At 39.0% G+C, this 16,409-nt stretch overlaps 1 protein-coding gene across 2 annotated transcripts in view; it reads left to right on the top strand.

Annotated features, from left to right (window-relative positions):
* The window catches only part of spg7 (SPG7 matrix AAA peptidase subunit, paraplegin), a 64,726-nt gene that overhangs the window by 21,288 nt on the left and 27,029 nt on the right, over positions 1-16,409 (top strand). Inside the window, exons 4-10 of one of the 2 annotated variants that reach the window (XM_020516042.2) lie at positions 633-874; positions 3,733-3,872; positions 4,645-4,747; positions 6,233-6,358; positions 9,729-9,891; positions 11,968-12,141; positions 13,059-13,183. In XM_020516042.2, the coding sequence (XP_020371631.1) occupies positions 633-874; positions 3,733-3,872; positions 4,645-4,747; positions 6,233-6,358; positions 9,729-9,891; positions 11,968-12,141; positions 13,059-13,183 (1,073 nt within the window). The remainder of the gene's footprint in view (positions 1-632; positions 875-3,732; positions 3,873-4,644; positions 4,748-6,232; positions 6,359-9,728; positions 9,892-11,967; positions 12,142-13,058; positions 13,184-16,409) is intronic. The other variant, XM_048605654.1, reaches the window with a different exon arrangement.

Genomic DNA, 16,409 nt, shown 5'->3' with positions numbered 1-16,409 from the left:
TTTTGTTGCTTTTGTCTGATTTTTCTCAATTGAAACCAGGTATATAAAGTTGTATTCAATATTCCAAATGTGTCATTTAAGATATTAAAAAAAATTGTTTGGACCTAGGGAATGAGCCTTCTACATCCCTTGTTTAATTGGTAGTTTTAACGTATTCCAATCACTGTTATTAGCATTGACAGGCAGTTTGTTTTTAAACTTGCACTTCTGTCCTCCTCTTTTGGTTGTTTCTCTCATGTTTGCCTTTCTTTGCAGCACCTTTTTTGTCTAAACGCAGAGGTTCTACAAGGAAAAGAGAAGTGCTTTCCTCACTAGCTATTGATAATTATATTTTTCTTCCAAAACTAGTTTTGCTGACTCCTCAACTTATGTTTTACATTGTTCCTGTAGCGTTGTCATCCCTCACTCATTCCTAATATAAAAGCTGTATCTTTTGAGTTCTTATGAAATGACACTTTTTTAGTTTAATTTCTTCTTGGTTTTCTGTAATGCAAATAGTGTCATCAATATTTTGCTGATATAGAAATTCTGATGGTGATATTGGAGTTAGGAATGGGAAACAAATCGTCTTTTATGTAGAACAAATGATTTTCCATAACATGGTTATTTTGTTTCTTAATTCTTCCAAACAGAAGAGAAAAAGCGGCGGGAGCGTGAAGATCAAATGTACAGGGAACGGCTAAGAACGCTGTTTATAATCGCTGTTATTATGAGCTTATTGAATTCCATTAACAGCAGTGGAGGAAATATTTCATGGAATGATTTTGTTCAGGAGATGTTGGCAAAGGGAGAAGTGGCCAGGGTGCAGGTTGTACCGGAGAGTGATGTGGTAGAAATCTATCTTCATCCAGGGGCGGTCGTATTTGGTAGACCGGTAAGATGCTTGCCTTTTTTAAAATTCACCTTGTTGGACATATGACATACCTCCTTGGCTTTCGCATCCTGAGGTAGGACTTGAACCCAATCCTCTGGCCTCGAGGCAGGGGTACTACCACTATGCCACAATACTCCTGAATAATGATACTTAACATGGAGCTAGAGCCCAGGACCCTAAGATAACTAATATTGTGTCTACTGACTTAGCTGGGAATAAATGCTTGCCTTAAGGGAGAAAAATAATTACATCAAACGTTTGCTCAAGACCATGAATATCTGAAATGCCCTTTAAGTTTGCATGTTTAAATTGTTGCTTGCCGTAACTGTTTAAACTGCTTTCATGTTGACCTTAAAAGTCTACTGTACCTGCTGGTTTCCAATCTGAAAGTCTCATGTAGCTGTTGCATTACACAGGAATAATTTAAAAAAAAACTTAAAGTTTGCTACTGTTAAAAGTTCTTTTAAAACTATATAAGGTTAACTTAGTTAGAGGCTTTGGAGAATCCAGAGTTTGCTCTTCGATTATTGCTGACTGCATTAGATGTACATGTCGGGAGTTTGTGGTTCCAATATTGCAATATGTGCAATAAAGCTACCATTATATTGGATTTAGTGGGATGATAGACCTACAAACCATGACACAATTTGCTAGATGTATGCTTTGCCGTTGAGAAGACCTTGTTTTATGTGTGTTTCTAATGTTTGGATTTTGGATTTTGGATTTTGAATTATCGACCTGAATTGTCACCAAAATCAAACAGTGTGTATTTTCTTTAAAAGCACTGGCATTTCATCTCCACCTGAATTCCCAAAACTTGCACCTTTATTTTGTGTAACATCTGTATGAGAATATTCAACTTTGTCCCTAGAAATGTTCCATATGCGACCGATTACATTATTTAAATAATAGAGATCCTTTCTTTTACTTGGGTTTATATCTTTGCAGGTTGTTGGCAATTTTTTGGTGAACAAAATTATTTAGTGAGTTTGTTCAAGTAGAGCTTTGTACTTCAGTATAGAATTAGCCATATTAAAAATGTGAAATGGTTAATTGTTATTAATTGGAACTTTGATCAGCCTTCTCTTACCAGATTCCCCAAATGATGGATAAATTGTTCATTTTCGGCTGCATAATAAGATTTGGGGTCAAATTGGAGCAACTATTTTCTGATTATATTTAGCAGGGTGCATTGTTCATTATAATAGTTACCTATGATTTACTTGGCATAAAAAGGAAATGGTGTGTTCACAACATGAGTCTTGTGCTCATATCTCTGAGACTCAAAGCCGGGCTGATTTCCTCAAAAAGGTGCAGGATTTAGATATGTGTTTCTTTGTCCCTTCACTGTAGCCCAGTATTTTTAAAATTTGTTTTAATGTTTTACAGAAACTCGGGCAGAAATTGTAACTGTGTAGATAAACTAAAGCAATGAGCCTTCTAACTAGTGTGGAACAACGTTGTAAATTTCTTCTGACTTGGCTAATTTAAATTCTTTTGCTAAACGTCATTTTAAACTGAAGAAATCAGGTGATGATACTGATTTTTTTTAAAAAAATTGCCATGTGTACCGAAATACAGTGAAAATCTTTGTTTACGAGCAGTACAGGCAGATCACAGCCAGCAAACGATGTACAGATCAAAAACACTTAAAGGCATACAGGTCACATGGCAGGTTACATTATTTGAGGCTAGAGCCCATTCAGCAGTCTGAGAAAGGCTGGAAAGAAGCTGTTCCTGAACGTTTTGTGCGTGTATTCAGGCTTCTGTATCTTCTGCCTGATGGAAGAGGTTGTAGATCATTACCAGGGTGCAATGGCACCTTGATGTTGGCAGCCTTTTCCGCTTAAGCAAGCTGTGTAAATAGAGTCCATGGATGGAAGGTTGATGGTCTGGGCTGTGCACACCACCTTCTGTTGTCTTTTACGGTCCTAGGCAGAGCAGTTGCCATACCAGGCTGTTATGCACCCAGACAGTTTGCTTTCAATGGTGCATCTGTAGAAGTTGGTGGGGGACCTTATGGGCATGCCAAATTTCCTGAGCCACCTGAAGAAGAAGAGGCATTGTTGTGCCTTCTTGACTGTCGCATTTATGTGGGAAGTCTAGGACAAATCGCCGGTTATCGTTACTCCAAGGAACTAGATGCTCTCCACCCTTTCAGTTTCTGTTCCGTTGATGTAGATGGGGGCGTGTTCTCCTCCCTTCTTTCTGAAATCGATGATCAGTTCTTTAGCTTTGCCGACATTGAGAGTCAGATTGTTTTCGTTGCACCATGTCATCAAGCCCTCTGCCTCCCTTCTGTATTTTGACTCGTCGTTGTTAGATATCCATCCCACTATCGTGGTGTTGTCTGTGAACTTGTTGATGCCAGTGTTATCAGTCTATAACAGGTCCTAGACAGATTTTATGAAGCATTATACATAAGGAATTATGAAATGCTGACAAGAAGTACGCTGAACGTTGAACAATCATTTCCTCCCTGTGGTATTATTGCCAATTGGCCTTGTTAACATTGAAGATATTTGTCGGTAACCTATTGAGATGTGGAACATCTCTCAAAAACATCTAATCTTGACCTGATTTGGCTTTCATTAAGGATCACTGTACAGTGATTAGGACTAGAACCTTAAATGTTGCATTTTACTGCAGATGGGATTTGTGCCTATGTCCTGCATCACTTGTGTTCATCATCAGGGAGTCTATGATTTATGTAGCTGCAGTCTGTGTTTTGACAGAGGTGATAAAAAACGGTTAAAGCTATAGAAAATAATGTTGGAAGTGATAGGAAAGAATAAGAATACGATTGGTTTATTTATGTTTGACAATGGCATTCAATTGTGTTTTTGAATTTTTTGTAGCGGTTAGCTTTGATGTATCGCATGCAGGTAGCAAACATCGATAAATTTGAAGAGAAGCTACGGGCTGTTGAGAATGAGCTTGGGATTGATGGAAAGGACAGGATCCCAGTTTCCTACAAGCGTACTGGTTTCTTTGGAAAGTAAGTTGCTGTTTTATTGTTGAACAGGTTATCACAGTTCCATGAATAAACTATTAACTCCTGGAATTTAAGGAGAAATGCACTATACCTTAAGAACCTTAGGGAGGAAACTAGAATGATGATCCCTATGGTGAAGTAATGGAACATGCACTTTAGAAGAGTAAAAGGACAAATTTCAGAACTCCTGGAGTTGCACATGCCTAGTTCAAAAATTGCATTCAAAATCAAACGGTCTTGTAAGAATGGTACAACAATGTTAAAACGTAGTTTTTCCACTGGAAAATTTGAATTCAAATGCAACACGCTGAAAGGGGAATTAAAAGTCCAACTTTGTTATCTGATGGGAGGTGAAGGGAAAGAAATATAAGTTCTAGATATGACCCATTTCTCAGTAGATTTATGTTCACAGTGATGTCTTGATATCACAGTGGTCTTGATATCACAGTAATCTTGATTTTGACTTTTACAAATCAAATTAAACTGCGTTATTTGCATGCAAACTTGCATCACAATAGGAAAAGGTGGAGAGGTTTTATGATTTAAGCTGAAAAGAATGGAGAAATATGATTTATATGAAAACGTGGGTAGATTCACTTGTAATCTGTAGAACAGTAAATCAAAACAGTTCAATGCATTTTAAGAAAAATTTTAATATTAATTTACGCTAATTATTTTAATTGAATCTTGAGTAATGCTCCTAATGAAATTAGTTTCAAACCTATTTTTAGATAAACGCTGAATTAACTAATTGTTACAAATTTTGAATTTTTAGTGCGCTGTATGCCCTTGGGATGGCTGCAGTGGGCGTGGCCATTCTTTGGTACATATTTCGACTTGCAGGAATGGCTGGAAGAGAAGGTGGATTTAGTGCATTTGTAAGTGAGCTCAATAACAAACTTTCAGTCTAGTCTCGTTTTTGATTCATGTCTGTGCTTACCAGAAACCAACTGACTTGTAAAATTTATCAACACACATACGTTAAAAAAAATCTATTTAGATCTGTAACTCACTCAGAGATAGTAAGAACTGCAGATACTGGAGTGAGAGATAAGTGTGGAGCTGGAGGAACATAGCAGGCCAGGCAGCATCAGAGGAGCAAGAAAATTGATGTTTTCGGTCAGAACCCTTCTTCAGAAATAGGGAGGAGAAAGCGAGCTCAGAAATAAATAGACAGAGGAGGAGTGGGACTGAGGAAGGTAGGTGGGATGATGATAGGTGAGTGCAGGTAGGAAGTGGTGGGGATTGGTCAGTGAGGTGGGAGGGGTGGATAGGTGGGAGAGAAGATGGACAGGTTTTGTCAGGTCAAGGAGGCAGGGATGAGAGGGAGGGTTGGTCATGGGATGAGGCCAGGGGTGGGCAGATTTTGAAACTGGTAAAATCCACGTTTAGGCCATTGGGCTGTAGGCTCCCGAGGTGGAATATGAGGTGCTGCTGCTCCAGTTTGCGTGTGGCGATATTGTGACACTGGATGAGGCCCAGGATGGACATGTCACCCACGGAGTGGGAGGGGGAGCTGAAATGGTTCGCGACTGGAAGGTGTTGTCGTTTGTTGCGAACAGAGTGCAGGTGCTCTAGAAAAATGTCTCCGAGCCTCTGCTTAGTCCCACCAATGTAGAGGAGGCCACATCGAGAGCAGCGGGTGCAATAGACCATGTTGACGGATGTGCAGGTGAACCCCTGTCTGATGTGGAAGGTTTGTTTGGTGCTTTGAATGGAGGTGAGGGGGTAGGTGTAGGGGCAGGTATAGCACCTCCTTGGGACCCCACCAACCTCCGTATCATTCTCTGCCACTTCCGCCACCTACAATCTGACCCCACAACCAAAGATACATTTCCCTCCCCACCTCTATCTGCCTTTCGTAAGGACCACTCCCTCCATGACTCTGTCGTCCACTTCACACTCCCCACTAGCCCCACCACCCCGGGCACCTTTCCCTGCAACCCCAGGAAGTGCAACTTGATCTTCTCCCGGCTTTGACCCTGTTCCACCATAGATTTTGAGTATATGATCCTTTCCTGCTTCCTTTTATTGACAAAGATTTCAGTTTTACTCAATGAAAAATCTTCAGGAATAAGATGATGTTTAGTAACATTAAAAGTTTACATTCGAATTCTGGTTAAGAAAACTGATGCTGCAATTAGGAATAAAGGCTTTCTAAATACCTGATTATGGGTAAACTGAAAGGGTCACTATTCTGTATCACAAAGGAGCTAAAATATTTTGTCAGGTTTGTTTAAAAAACTGAATTAGAAGCAAAAATGAAGGAAAGGAAAAGAAAATATATGCTCATTAAGCTTTTATGGGGTGGAATTATACTGTTTTTCTCTCTAATGATGCTCTTCTTTTGATCAAATGCATAGAATCAGCTCAAAATGGCTCGTTTCACTATTGTGGATGGAAAGTCTGGAAAAGGTGTTACTTTTAAGGATGTTGCAGGGATGCATGAAGCCAAACTGGAAGTCAAGGAGTTTGTTGATTACTTGAAGGTAATTGGATTTTAGAATATAGTAGAAGTTTTGATTTATGTGTGAACAATGCAATTTTTTGTGCTAATCTATCTTTGTTAAGCTAATTCCTGAAATAAACAAACCAAATTGGGCTGGTAGGATGCATTTGTTGGTGTAATTTTATGAAGGATGTAGCTGGAATTACACTTGCATGGGCAATTCCCAACAAGACAAGTCATGGCTAATAACTGGTACAATGGATTTGCCACTGACTAGAGATTAGAAACCGACCTTTAAAATATCACACCTGTGATTCCAGGTATAGTCTAACAGGTTTATTTGAAATCACAAGCTTTCAGAGCGTTGCTCCTTCATTAGGTGGAGTGAAGATAACCACACAGGCAAAGAATTTATAGGCAGAGAGATCAAAAGATTTTTATAACTGATGTGAGTGGAGTGAATAACTAATCTCAGCAGGTGATCAAACATGTCAGTTGGTGTGAGTAGCCAGAATGGCAAGTGAAGGGATGACCCATGATTTAAATAATTGGTTCATCCAGATATACTGAACAGCTATGGGGACCAAATTTGCGCCCCAATACACCAACATTTTCATTCACAAGTTAGAACAAGACTTGTTTGCTGCACAGGACCTCCAACCAATGCTTATACACCAGATACATTGACATTTTCTTCCTTTGGATTCATGGTAAGCAATAACTGAAACGATTACATGATAATATGACCAAGTTTCATCTCACCACCAGACTGACAATGGACTACTCTTCAGAGTCAGTCTCATTCTTGGACACACGCATCTCCATTAAGGACGGGCACCTTAGTACCTCACTCTACCACAAGCCCCATGATGCTGCACTTCTCTAGCTTCCACCCTAAACATACCATCAACACGTGGGAACACCAACCACCATGTACATGGCAGACACTCATGTGACTCGGCCAGTGTTGTCTACCTCATACACTACAGGCAAGGATGTCCCGAGGCGTGGTGTAATGGCAAGACCATGCAGATGCTACAACAGCGGATGAATGGACACCGCGCAACAATCACCAGACAGGAATGTTCCCTCCCAGTTGGGGAACCGTTTAGCAGTCCAAGGGCATTCGGCTTCTGATTTTCGGGTAAGCGTCCTCTAAGGCGGCCTACGGGATACACAATGCAGAATCGCCAAACAGAAACTGATAGCTAGGTTCCATATCCATGAAGATGGCCTCAACCATGATCTTGGTTCATGTCATGCTATATGTAACCCCACCATTCTGTTCTGTACTTGTAAAATATCCCTTACTGTCCTGTTTTGACACCATCACCTTGTTAACTTATGATCACTCTACCTCAATTAGTTTGTACAGTTTTGGATTACTTGTTACTTTAGTTAGGCCCTCGACATGCAACTCTTATACCTGTCATGTTATTCCAGCCATTTCGTTTGTCTCCACCACCATTTCATTTTTAAATTTTTTGTCATTATCTCTCTGCCTCAATTAATCGGATTGTAATTCATCCCTTCATTTGCTACTCAGCTGATGACACTTTACTGTCACTGCCTGACACATTTGATTACCTGCAGAAACTTGTTATTCAGCCTGTTGACATTCCACTCAATGCCATTTGTCCGATCTTTTGATCTTACTGCCTATAAATGTTTTGCTTGTGTGCTTATCTTTACTTCACCTGATGAAGGAGCAGCACTCCAAAAGTTTGATTTCAAATAAACCTGTTGGACGATAATCTGGTGTTGTGTAACTTCTGACCTTGTCCACCCCAGTCCAACATCGTCACCTGCACATCATCTCTTCGTGATTATCCATGCGGTGTTACTAGTGGTTTTTAAATATGTCATCTGCTCCTGCCTCAAAGCAAGGAAACTATGCAGAGCTGAAGAATACTGGAGAAAGAAAAGATGGTATAAATGAAGGGTTTTCAATTGTTCAGTAGCAGATTGAGTTGAGTTGTCCTTGGATTTGATCAATAATTTAAGAAATTTAAAAGTGAATCTGAATTGTGGTAGGGATGATTTCTAAAAATATCCACCTATTGAGTCGCTTCTTACTGTAATGTTCGAAATGAGTGACCCAATTTACTTCATTCGGCAATTGATGCAATGTGTTTATACACACAGGCACGCTTAGTGATCTCTCAAATTCGTTTCTTCCAACCATGTGCTTAATTAAAGCTAAAGCAAAATAAACTGATGGAAATATTTCTATAAGGAGGTTATTGCAGTTGTGGACCAAATCTTGGAGTAGTGCTGGTGGTTAACAGCTGCTAGTTGAAAATCCATTTTTTGAAATGTAATTAGCGTGATTAAAATATTTGTAGCAGGTGATACAAGGTTTTAAGTAGGCATGTATTAACTCAAACTGGAACATGGGGTTTGCAGTTCATTCATTCTCCTTCAAGTGTACCAGATGGGAAATTAAGATTGTGTAGGTCTGCACTGATGGACTAAAGAAGTTTTGTATGTATCTACATCTGATTGTTCATTAAAAGCAAAGTCTTTTAAATGCATATAACAATCTTACTGTTTTTTAAATCGGAACATTTATAATATTGTAGTTGTAAAGGGGTGCATTAGTTCTTAGTTGCCTTTTCGATGTTTCCATAATGAGGAATGTGGCTGAATTAAGTCTTGGGAGAAAATACATGCACATCCTCTGATCTGTTTGTAAATGTGAATGTGTTGAATGTAAAAAATGATATTTTACACCCCTGTGGCATATTTAAATAAATTCTAAATAGTTTGCCCTTGTTCAGTACGTCATCTGGTAGTAAAGGTTAAAGTCCATCATGCTATCTGTTAATTATGTTAATTATGTTCAGGAAATGTTCTTCTTTTGTACATAATTTGGCTTATTTTTGTAGTTTCTTCCCATAATAAAATAAGCCTACTTGCAAAATGGTAAATATTTTTCTGACCTTCATAAAGGTGTGTCTTTGTTTAGTAGCAATTGATGTGAGGAGACTTTGCTTTTGTTTTGTAGAAAAAGTAACTTTTTATGGTATTCTTTTGTAATATTTCAGCTAATGACCTGTGTATATTCTAAAATGCTATTATCTTCCTGCTTCAGACTCCACTCTGAGAAAGTAACGTCCGCATGCTTCTGTTTTGCATTAGATTTCTGGTTCAGTCTGTTTGCTCTGTTTTGAAGATCCATAGAAAGCAAGTACTGGGCTAAGAGAGAATAGACACTTCTCTAACATAAAGTTCCTTTCGTTCTTGTAATGAGGTCAAGTTTGTGACTTTATTTGTACTAAATTGTATTTGCGTTTTTGCCACAATTTAATAAAATGGCATGTTTTGATTACTTGATCAGGAACCAATGATCCAAATATAACACTACAAAATAGGGGAAAAAAAATCAGTTCATAATTTTTACTTCCCAGAGTCCAGAACGTTACCTACAACTTGGTGCCAAAGTTCCCAAGGGAGCTTTATTGCTTGGACCACCAGGGTGTGGAAAAACACTACTGGCAAAGGCTGTTGCATCGGAAGCTCAAGTTCCTTTCCTGGCTATGGCTGGATCAGAGTTTGTGGAAGTGATTGGAGGTGAGGAATAAAGGTTAACATTCAAGGTATAATGGACAATATTGAATTTTGTTTATGAGAAATTAGTTGCATGGAAGTGATAGGACAGCCTGTTAAATTAAACCAGAGAAACCACTGGTTTCATTCGCCATTCCTCATTTATTTCTATATGAAGCCATGCTCAATCCTGATCTGACATCAACATATCAGGATGGACTTTCTCACTTTTGTAGAAATGTATTTCTTTACAACAGGCTTATTAGAAGTTGTGGAGACATGCAATGCTTCTAGTGTTTGTAGAATTTTTGATGTACTAATTGATTACTTTAAATAACCTTAATTTTATCTATTTTATAATGATTATATTACAGTATGAAATACTTGTTAGTTAATTTTATCACGTATGAGTAGCATTTGCACAAATGGTAAGTCCTTCTCTAGCACACATGCCATTCTGACTTGGGCATTCTTCACTGATTCTCGGTTGATGCATCAAAATCCTGAAAATCCTAAATGACTAACCATTGTTAGTGTATCTTCACCACGTTACAGTCGTTCAAAAGAATGTTGAGCACCACTTAAACAAGGGGAGCTAGGTACGTATAATATGTATAATAGATGTCAGCCTCACTAGTGAATTGTATATTCTGAGAAACAAAAATGAAGTCCACTGGATGATCATAACCTTACTAAACTTTGCTACGTATCCACTTTTTTACACCCCTGTGATTCTTTGCCTGCAAAAACTAACTTTGTGGTTTGTTGCTGAATTAGCTATTCATATTGAAAGGTAGTAATTTCTTATAACCCATTTTGATTTTTTCCATGAAATAATTCCACCTGAAGACGCAAATTTGTAAAGTAAGCTGTTTACTATATAATTTAATAAGAATTCCTATCTGTTTCCAGATCTTTAAAGTACTTTCAACAGTCAGTTTATGAAAAAAAACAACCTAAATTTTATCTACGAGAGGTTAATTGACTCTGATCCTGATGTTGGGTCAGGGGGACCTCTAATGGAAGTAAATATCAAACATTTTTGCAGTAACAATTACAAATAATCAACTTTAGGAATAGACAATGTATTCAGCAGCTTTATTAAATAAAAATGAAAGGTGCATGGTGCCTTTGAGAAAGTTCCCTCAAAGTCATTTGAGTCAAGCTAACATTAAGTATTTGGAAAACTAGGATAATCCAGCGAGTGTAAGTGAGGCAGTTTATCTAAATTAGTTTGAAGAGTTAATCTCTGGAATATCCCTATTTTCATTTTCATCAGCAAAGCACATTACAGAATATTTTGATTACATCATTGGATTTTAGTCATAGAATCAAACAGAAGAGGCCTATCGAGTCTGCATCGCCAAAGAAATACTACTACCTGCACTAGTCCCACTTTCTCTCACTTGGCCCATTGGCTTGAATATTGTAACAGTTCAGTGCTCAGCCAAGTACTTTTCAAAAGTTGAGAGGTTTTCCGCCTCAACTGTTCTCCTTTGCATTGCATTTGAGACCCCCATCCTCTGGGTGATAAAAGGTTTTCCTCAAATATCCTTTAAACCTCCTGCCTTTCACTTTAAACTTCAGCTAAGGGAAATAGCTTTTCTCTATCCACCCTGTCCATGTCCCTCATAATCTCATATACCTCTGTCAGATCTTCCCTCAGTCTTCTCTGCTCAAAAGAAAAGAACCCAAGTTTATCCAAGCTCTCTTCATAGCTGAAATGCTCCATCTCAGGCAACATCCTGCATCCCTTTCGTTGCAGTCAGATCCTTCTTATAATATGGTGACCAAAGCTGCACACAATACTCCAGCTGTGACCTAACGAAAGATCCATACAGCTCCAACATGACCTCCCTGCTCTTGTAATCTATTGGAGATTAGTTATTTATACTTCATGGGATTTTTTTTGATGCTAGCTTGTAATAGCATTTCATGGAAAACAGCAAAAACGTTATATTTGAGTTTGTTATTTTTATTTGTGACCAGTTGGCGCTTCTGGATAATTTTAAAGCTTTACACTACCATCTGTTTTTTATACCAGCCTGTTACATTTTTTTATATTTTCAGTAAAGTCTTGACTTTGATTTTCCATTGCAGGCCTTGGAGCCGCAAGAGTCCGAAGTCTGTTTAAGGAAGCCCGTGCCCGTGCCCCCTGCATTGTGTACATTGATGAAATTGATGCTGTGGGTAAAAAGCGTTCCACCAGCATGTCTGGGTTTGCTAATACAGAGGAAGAGCAAACATTGAATCAGCTATTAGTGGAAATGGATGGTGGGTATTCTGCTGTGGTGCAGCTAAAGTACTAGCCCCTGTGGTACTATATAATTAATTATTTGTTAAACTAATAAGGTGTTGCATTGTATTTTTAGAGATGTATTGGACACTGTTGACCTTTGCAGGGCAGTATGTTTTGTTAACTTCTACCAGTCAATAACTCTTGAATGATGAAGCCATTTAGCTTTAGAACTTGACTTGTGCAGAATTCAAATTAAATCAAGTAGTAATTGGGTTGAGTGGTTCCTCCAGTGTCTGTATGGATTATAGAACAATAATGCTTCAGTTCTTAATATGAAATGCAGGATCTCATTAATATTTAAAGTACAACCGAAATTGAGATTATTCATTAGACTTGAAAGGATCAGCAAATTTTCGGTCTACAGCTGGTGACTGCAATGAAATTAAAATGGCTGTCTTGATAACCAGGCTACAACAAAACTTCTGAGGTTTTGTTCCAGTCAGTGGTTGTTGTTTGCCATATGATGGATTTCAGCTATGAAGGGAGTATTACAATGGCCTGTTCAGTATATCTAATAAATGTTTAACAATCCATGGTGAATTTAATGTGTGTCTTTTATGGTATATAGTTAGTGTTGAGGATATACAGCCTAAGAGCGTGGTAAAAGCAGGTTCAATCAAGGTATTCAAAAGGGAATCAGATGGTTATGGAAAAAGGTAAAAAACAAAGTGCAGGGTTATGGAGTGAAGGCAGGAGAATGGCATAGAGGATGAGATGCTCATTTGGAGAACTGATATGGACGCGTTGGGTTGAATGGGCACCTCTTGATTGGTAACAATTTTGTGATATTTTTTAAAAGTAAAACATTGCATACAATAGCACCATCAATCCTAACTGGAATGCTGTAACTTGCTTTAATGTTCTTTACTCTAAATCTTACTTTTTTGAACAGGAATGGGTACAACAGATCATGTAATAGTTCTAGCGTCGACCAACCGTGCTGATATTTTGGATAATGCGCTAATGCGACCTGGTCGGCTGGATCGACACATATTTATCGACTTTCCAACGTTGCAGGTACCGATGGATAAGAGCAAAAATATGAATATTTCACATCTTTGATTTCCTTTCAAGTGAAATATTGGAATATTCTTTTAAACTTGAGGTGTAGTGAGTAACTCACCTCCTGACTCCCCAAAGCCTGTCCATTGTCTACAAAGCACAAGACAGGAATTTGATGGAATACTCTCCACTTGTCTGCATAAATGCAGCTCCAATGACACTCGAGAAGCTTGACACCATCCAGGATGACACAGAGCGCTTAATTGGGACTACATCCACAAGCATTCACTCCTTCCACCACTGCTATTCAGTAGCAGTAGTGTGTACTGTCTACAACATGGACTGCAGAAATTCATCATAGGTCCTTAGGCAGCACCTTCTGAACCCACAGCCACTTCCATTTGGAGGGACAAGGACAGCAGATAGTTGGGAATACCACCTGCAAGTTTCGCTCCAAGCCACACACCATCTTGACTTGGAAATATATCACCATTCTTTTATTGTCACTGCGTCAAAATCCTGGAATTCTCTCTAATGACATTGTGTGTCTGCTTACAGTACTGTGGACTGCAGCAGTTCAAGTAGGCACCTCACCACTACTTTCTCAAGGGCAACTAGGGGCGGGCAATAAATGCTGGCCAGCCAGCAACCCTCGCATCTCGCAGCTGAATAAAGAAAACACTTCAGTGCTTTAGCTATGAACATGTTTGTAAAATTGTGAGTCTCCCTAGGCCAGGGTTTTATAGACAGTAATGACATTTCTTTAAACCTATGTTTACAATTGTTTTCCTTTCTTTTCCCTTACTCCAATTTTAGTTCTCCTTAACATTCCATACATACTTTTTTTGTTTTTTAACTTGACATAAACAACTTTTATTTTCAGTCACAGGACATTGGCATTGCTCAGTATTCTGGAATTTAATGCCCATCTCCACCATTTACCCTTGAGAATATGGTATTGAGCTGTCTTCTTGAACCACTGTGGTGCATGGTAGGTTGGGAAGCGGGTTCCAGAACTTTGACCCACAGTAGTGACAGAACACCAATATTGTTCCAAGTCAGGATGGTGTGTGGGTATGGGGGATGATGCTTTCATTTATCTGCTGCCTTTGCCCTTCTATGTAGTAGTGGTCATGAGTTTGGAAGGTGCTGTTGAAGAAGACTTTGTGCGTTACTACATTGAATCTTGTAGATGGTGCACATTGGTGCTCCTGTGTGCCAAAGTTGGAAGGAGTGAATGATGAATGTGTTAGATAGGGTACCAATGAAGCAGGTTGCTTTTTTTGGATGATGTTGAGTTTCTTGAATACTGTTGGAACTGCACTCAAAGCCTCTGTGAAAAATGCAACATCTTTCTGACTTGCAGGAATTTCCTGAAGAAGAAACATCTGTGAAGGTGCTAACCATTTCATGCCTCCAACAGAAGCAAGTGTAGGCAAGTTGTAAACATTAGAATGTTAAGGAGAACAATAGAAGGAACGTGTGAAAAACTGCTTGTTCCACCAATTGTGGCAGAGTATATGCATCCAGTATTTCACTATTCAGTCACCTCAGGATCTGCAATTTTGGAATGGAAGAAAGTCATGCTCAATCCAGATGGACTGCCTAAAAAGATTTGTATGTTTGATCTAGTTCAGTTCTGAACAAAAGTAATCCCAGGATGTTGATAGTGGAGGTTTCAGCTGGGTAATGCCAGTGAATGTCAAAGGGTGATTGTTAGATTTGCTCTTAAAGATGGTCTGTGCCTGGCACTTTCTGTGGTGGAGATGCTACTAGGCAATTATGAGCCCAAGTTTGAATATTGTCCAGATCTTGCTGCATTTGGACACACACTGCATCAGTATCTGAGGAGTTGTGAATGGTGCTAAACATTGTAATCACCAGCAAACATTCGCAATTCTGACCTTATAATGGAAAGAAGGCCACTGATGAAGCAGTTGAAAGTGTTTGGGCCTAGGACACAATTCTGAGGAGCTCTTACACTGCATTTTTCCTCCTGATTCCAATGGACTCCAATCTTTCTAGGATATCAGTGCCACACTGTCAAATGTTGCCTTGATGTCAAGGGCAATAACCTTTTTTTCTTCCCTTCTGGAGTTCAGCTGTTTTGTCCATGTTTGCACAAAGGCAGCAATGTGGTCAGGAGCCATTTGGCTCTGGCAGAACCTATACTAGTGAATAGGTAATTCCTTTGCAAGCATCGATAGATACCAACAACCTCTTTCATAATTTTGATCAACAGTAGATTGATAAGGTGGTAATTGGCTGTGTTGCATTTTTGCTGCATTTGATCACAGGGCATATATTTCGTCACTGTCCAGGTTTTGGCTGGACTGGACAACTTGGGATTTTCATGGCTAATTCTGGAGCATAAGTATGATTCTTCAACATGATTGTGGGAACGTTTTAAAACATCCTGTAACCTTGGCAGTATCAATTGCATTAGCTGTTTCTTGAACCAGATGGAGTGAGTAAAATTTCTAAAGAAATTGGCATCTGGGGACCCCATGAGGATAGAGAGGTGGATTGTGCATTCACCAATTCTGGCTGAAGAGTTTAAGATGCTTAAGTCTTGTCTTTTTTTGCACTCCTATGCTGGGCTCCACCACTATTGTCACGGGAACGTTCATGGACTCTTTGACTCCAGTGAGTTGTTTAATTGTCCACCACCATTCACAACTGGATATTGTAAAATTGCAGGATCTAGATCTGATCTGTTGGTTGTGGCATCGTTTAGCTATCTTTACTGTATTTGCTTGCAGGTAGTCCTATGTTAAAGCATAACCAGGTTAACATCTCATTTTTGGGCATGGCAAATGTTGCTCTTGACGTGCCCTGCTGTACTCTCAACTAGGATTGATCCCCTAATTGATTGGTGATGCTAGAATGCTGGTTGTGCAAGGGGATCAATCCATTGACCAGACTGTAATACAGTTCTGTGTGACTGATGGCCCATAATAGCTCATTGCTCGGTTTCGGTTGCTAGTACTGTTCAAAATCTAACCCACTTAGTACTGTGGTAATGCTACACTCGAGGGACTGAATGTCCTATTCCGATTCCTTTTTCTTACTGTTTTTTTGATATTGGAATGGCATCTCTGTCAATTTTGGCACTAGTTCCCAAATGTTAATAAGGATGATTTTGCAGGGTCAACAGTTATGTTTTCATTTGCAGCGCCTTGTCAATGCTGGGTGGATGTCCTATGTTATTTCTTTAATCAGGGGAGGTTGCGGTTAGATT

Source organism: Rhincodon typus, chromosome 15, assembly GCF_021869965.1.
Source record: "Rhincodon typus isolate 14 chromosome 15, sRhiTyp1.1, whole genome shotgun sequence".
Lineage (NCBI taxonomy): Eukaryota > Metazoa > Chordata > Chondrichthyes > Orectolobiformes > Rhincodontidae > Rhincodon > Rhincodon typus.
Note: the sequence above shows the minus strand (reverse complement) of the source record. Positions and strands in the feature narration are given on the sequence as shown.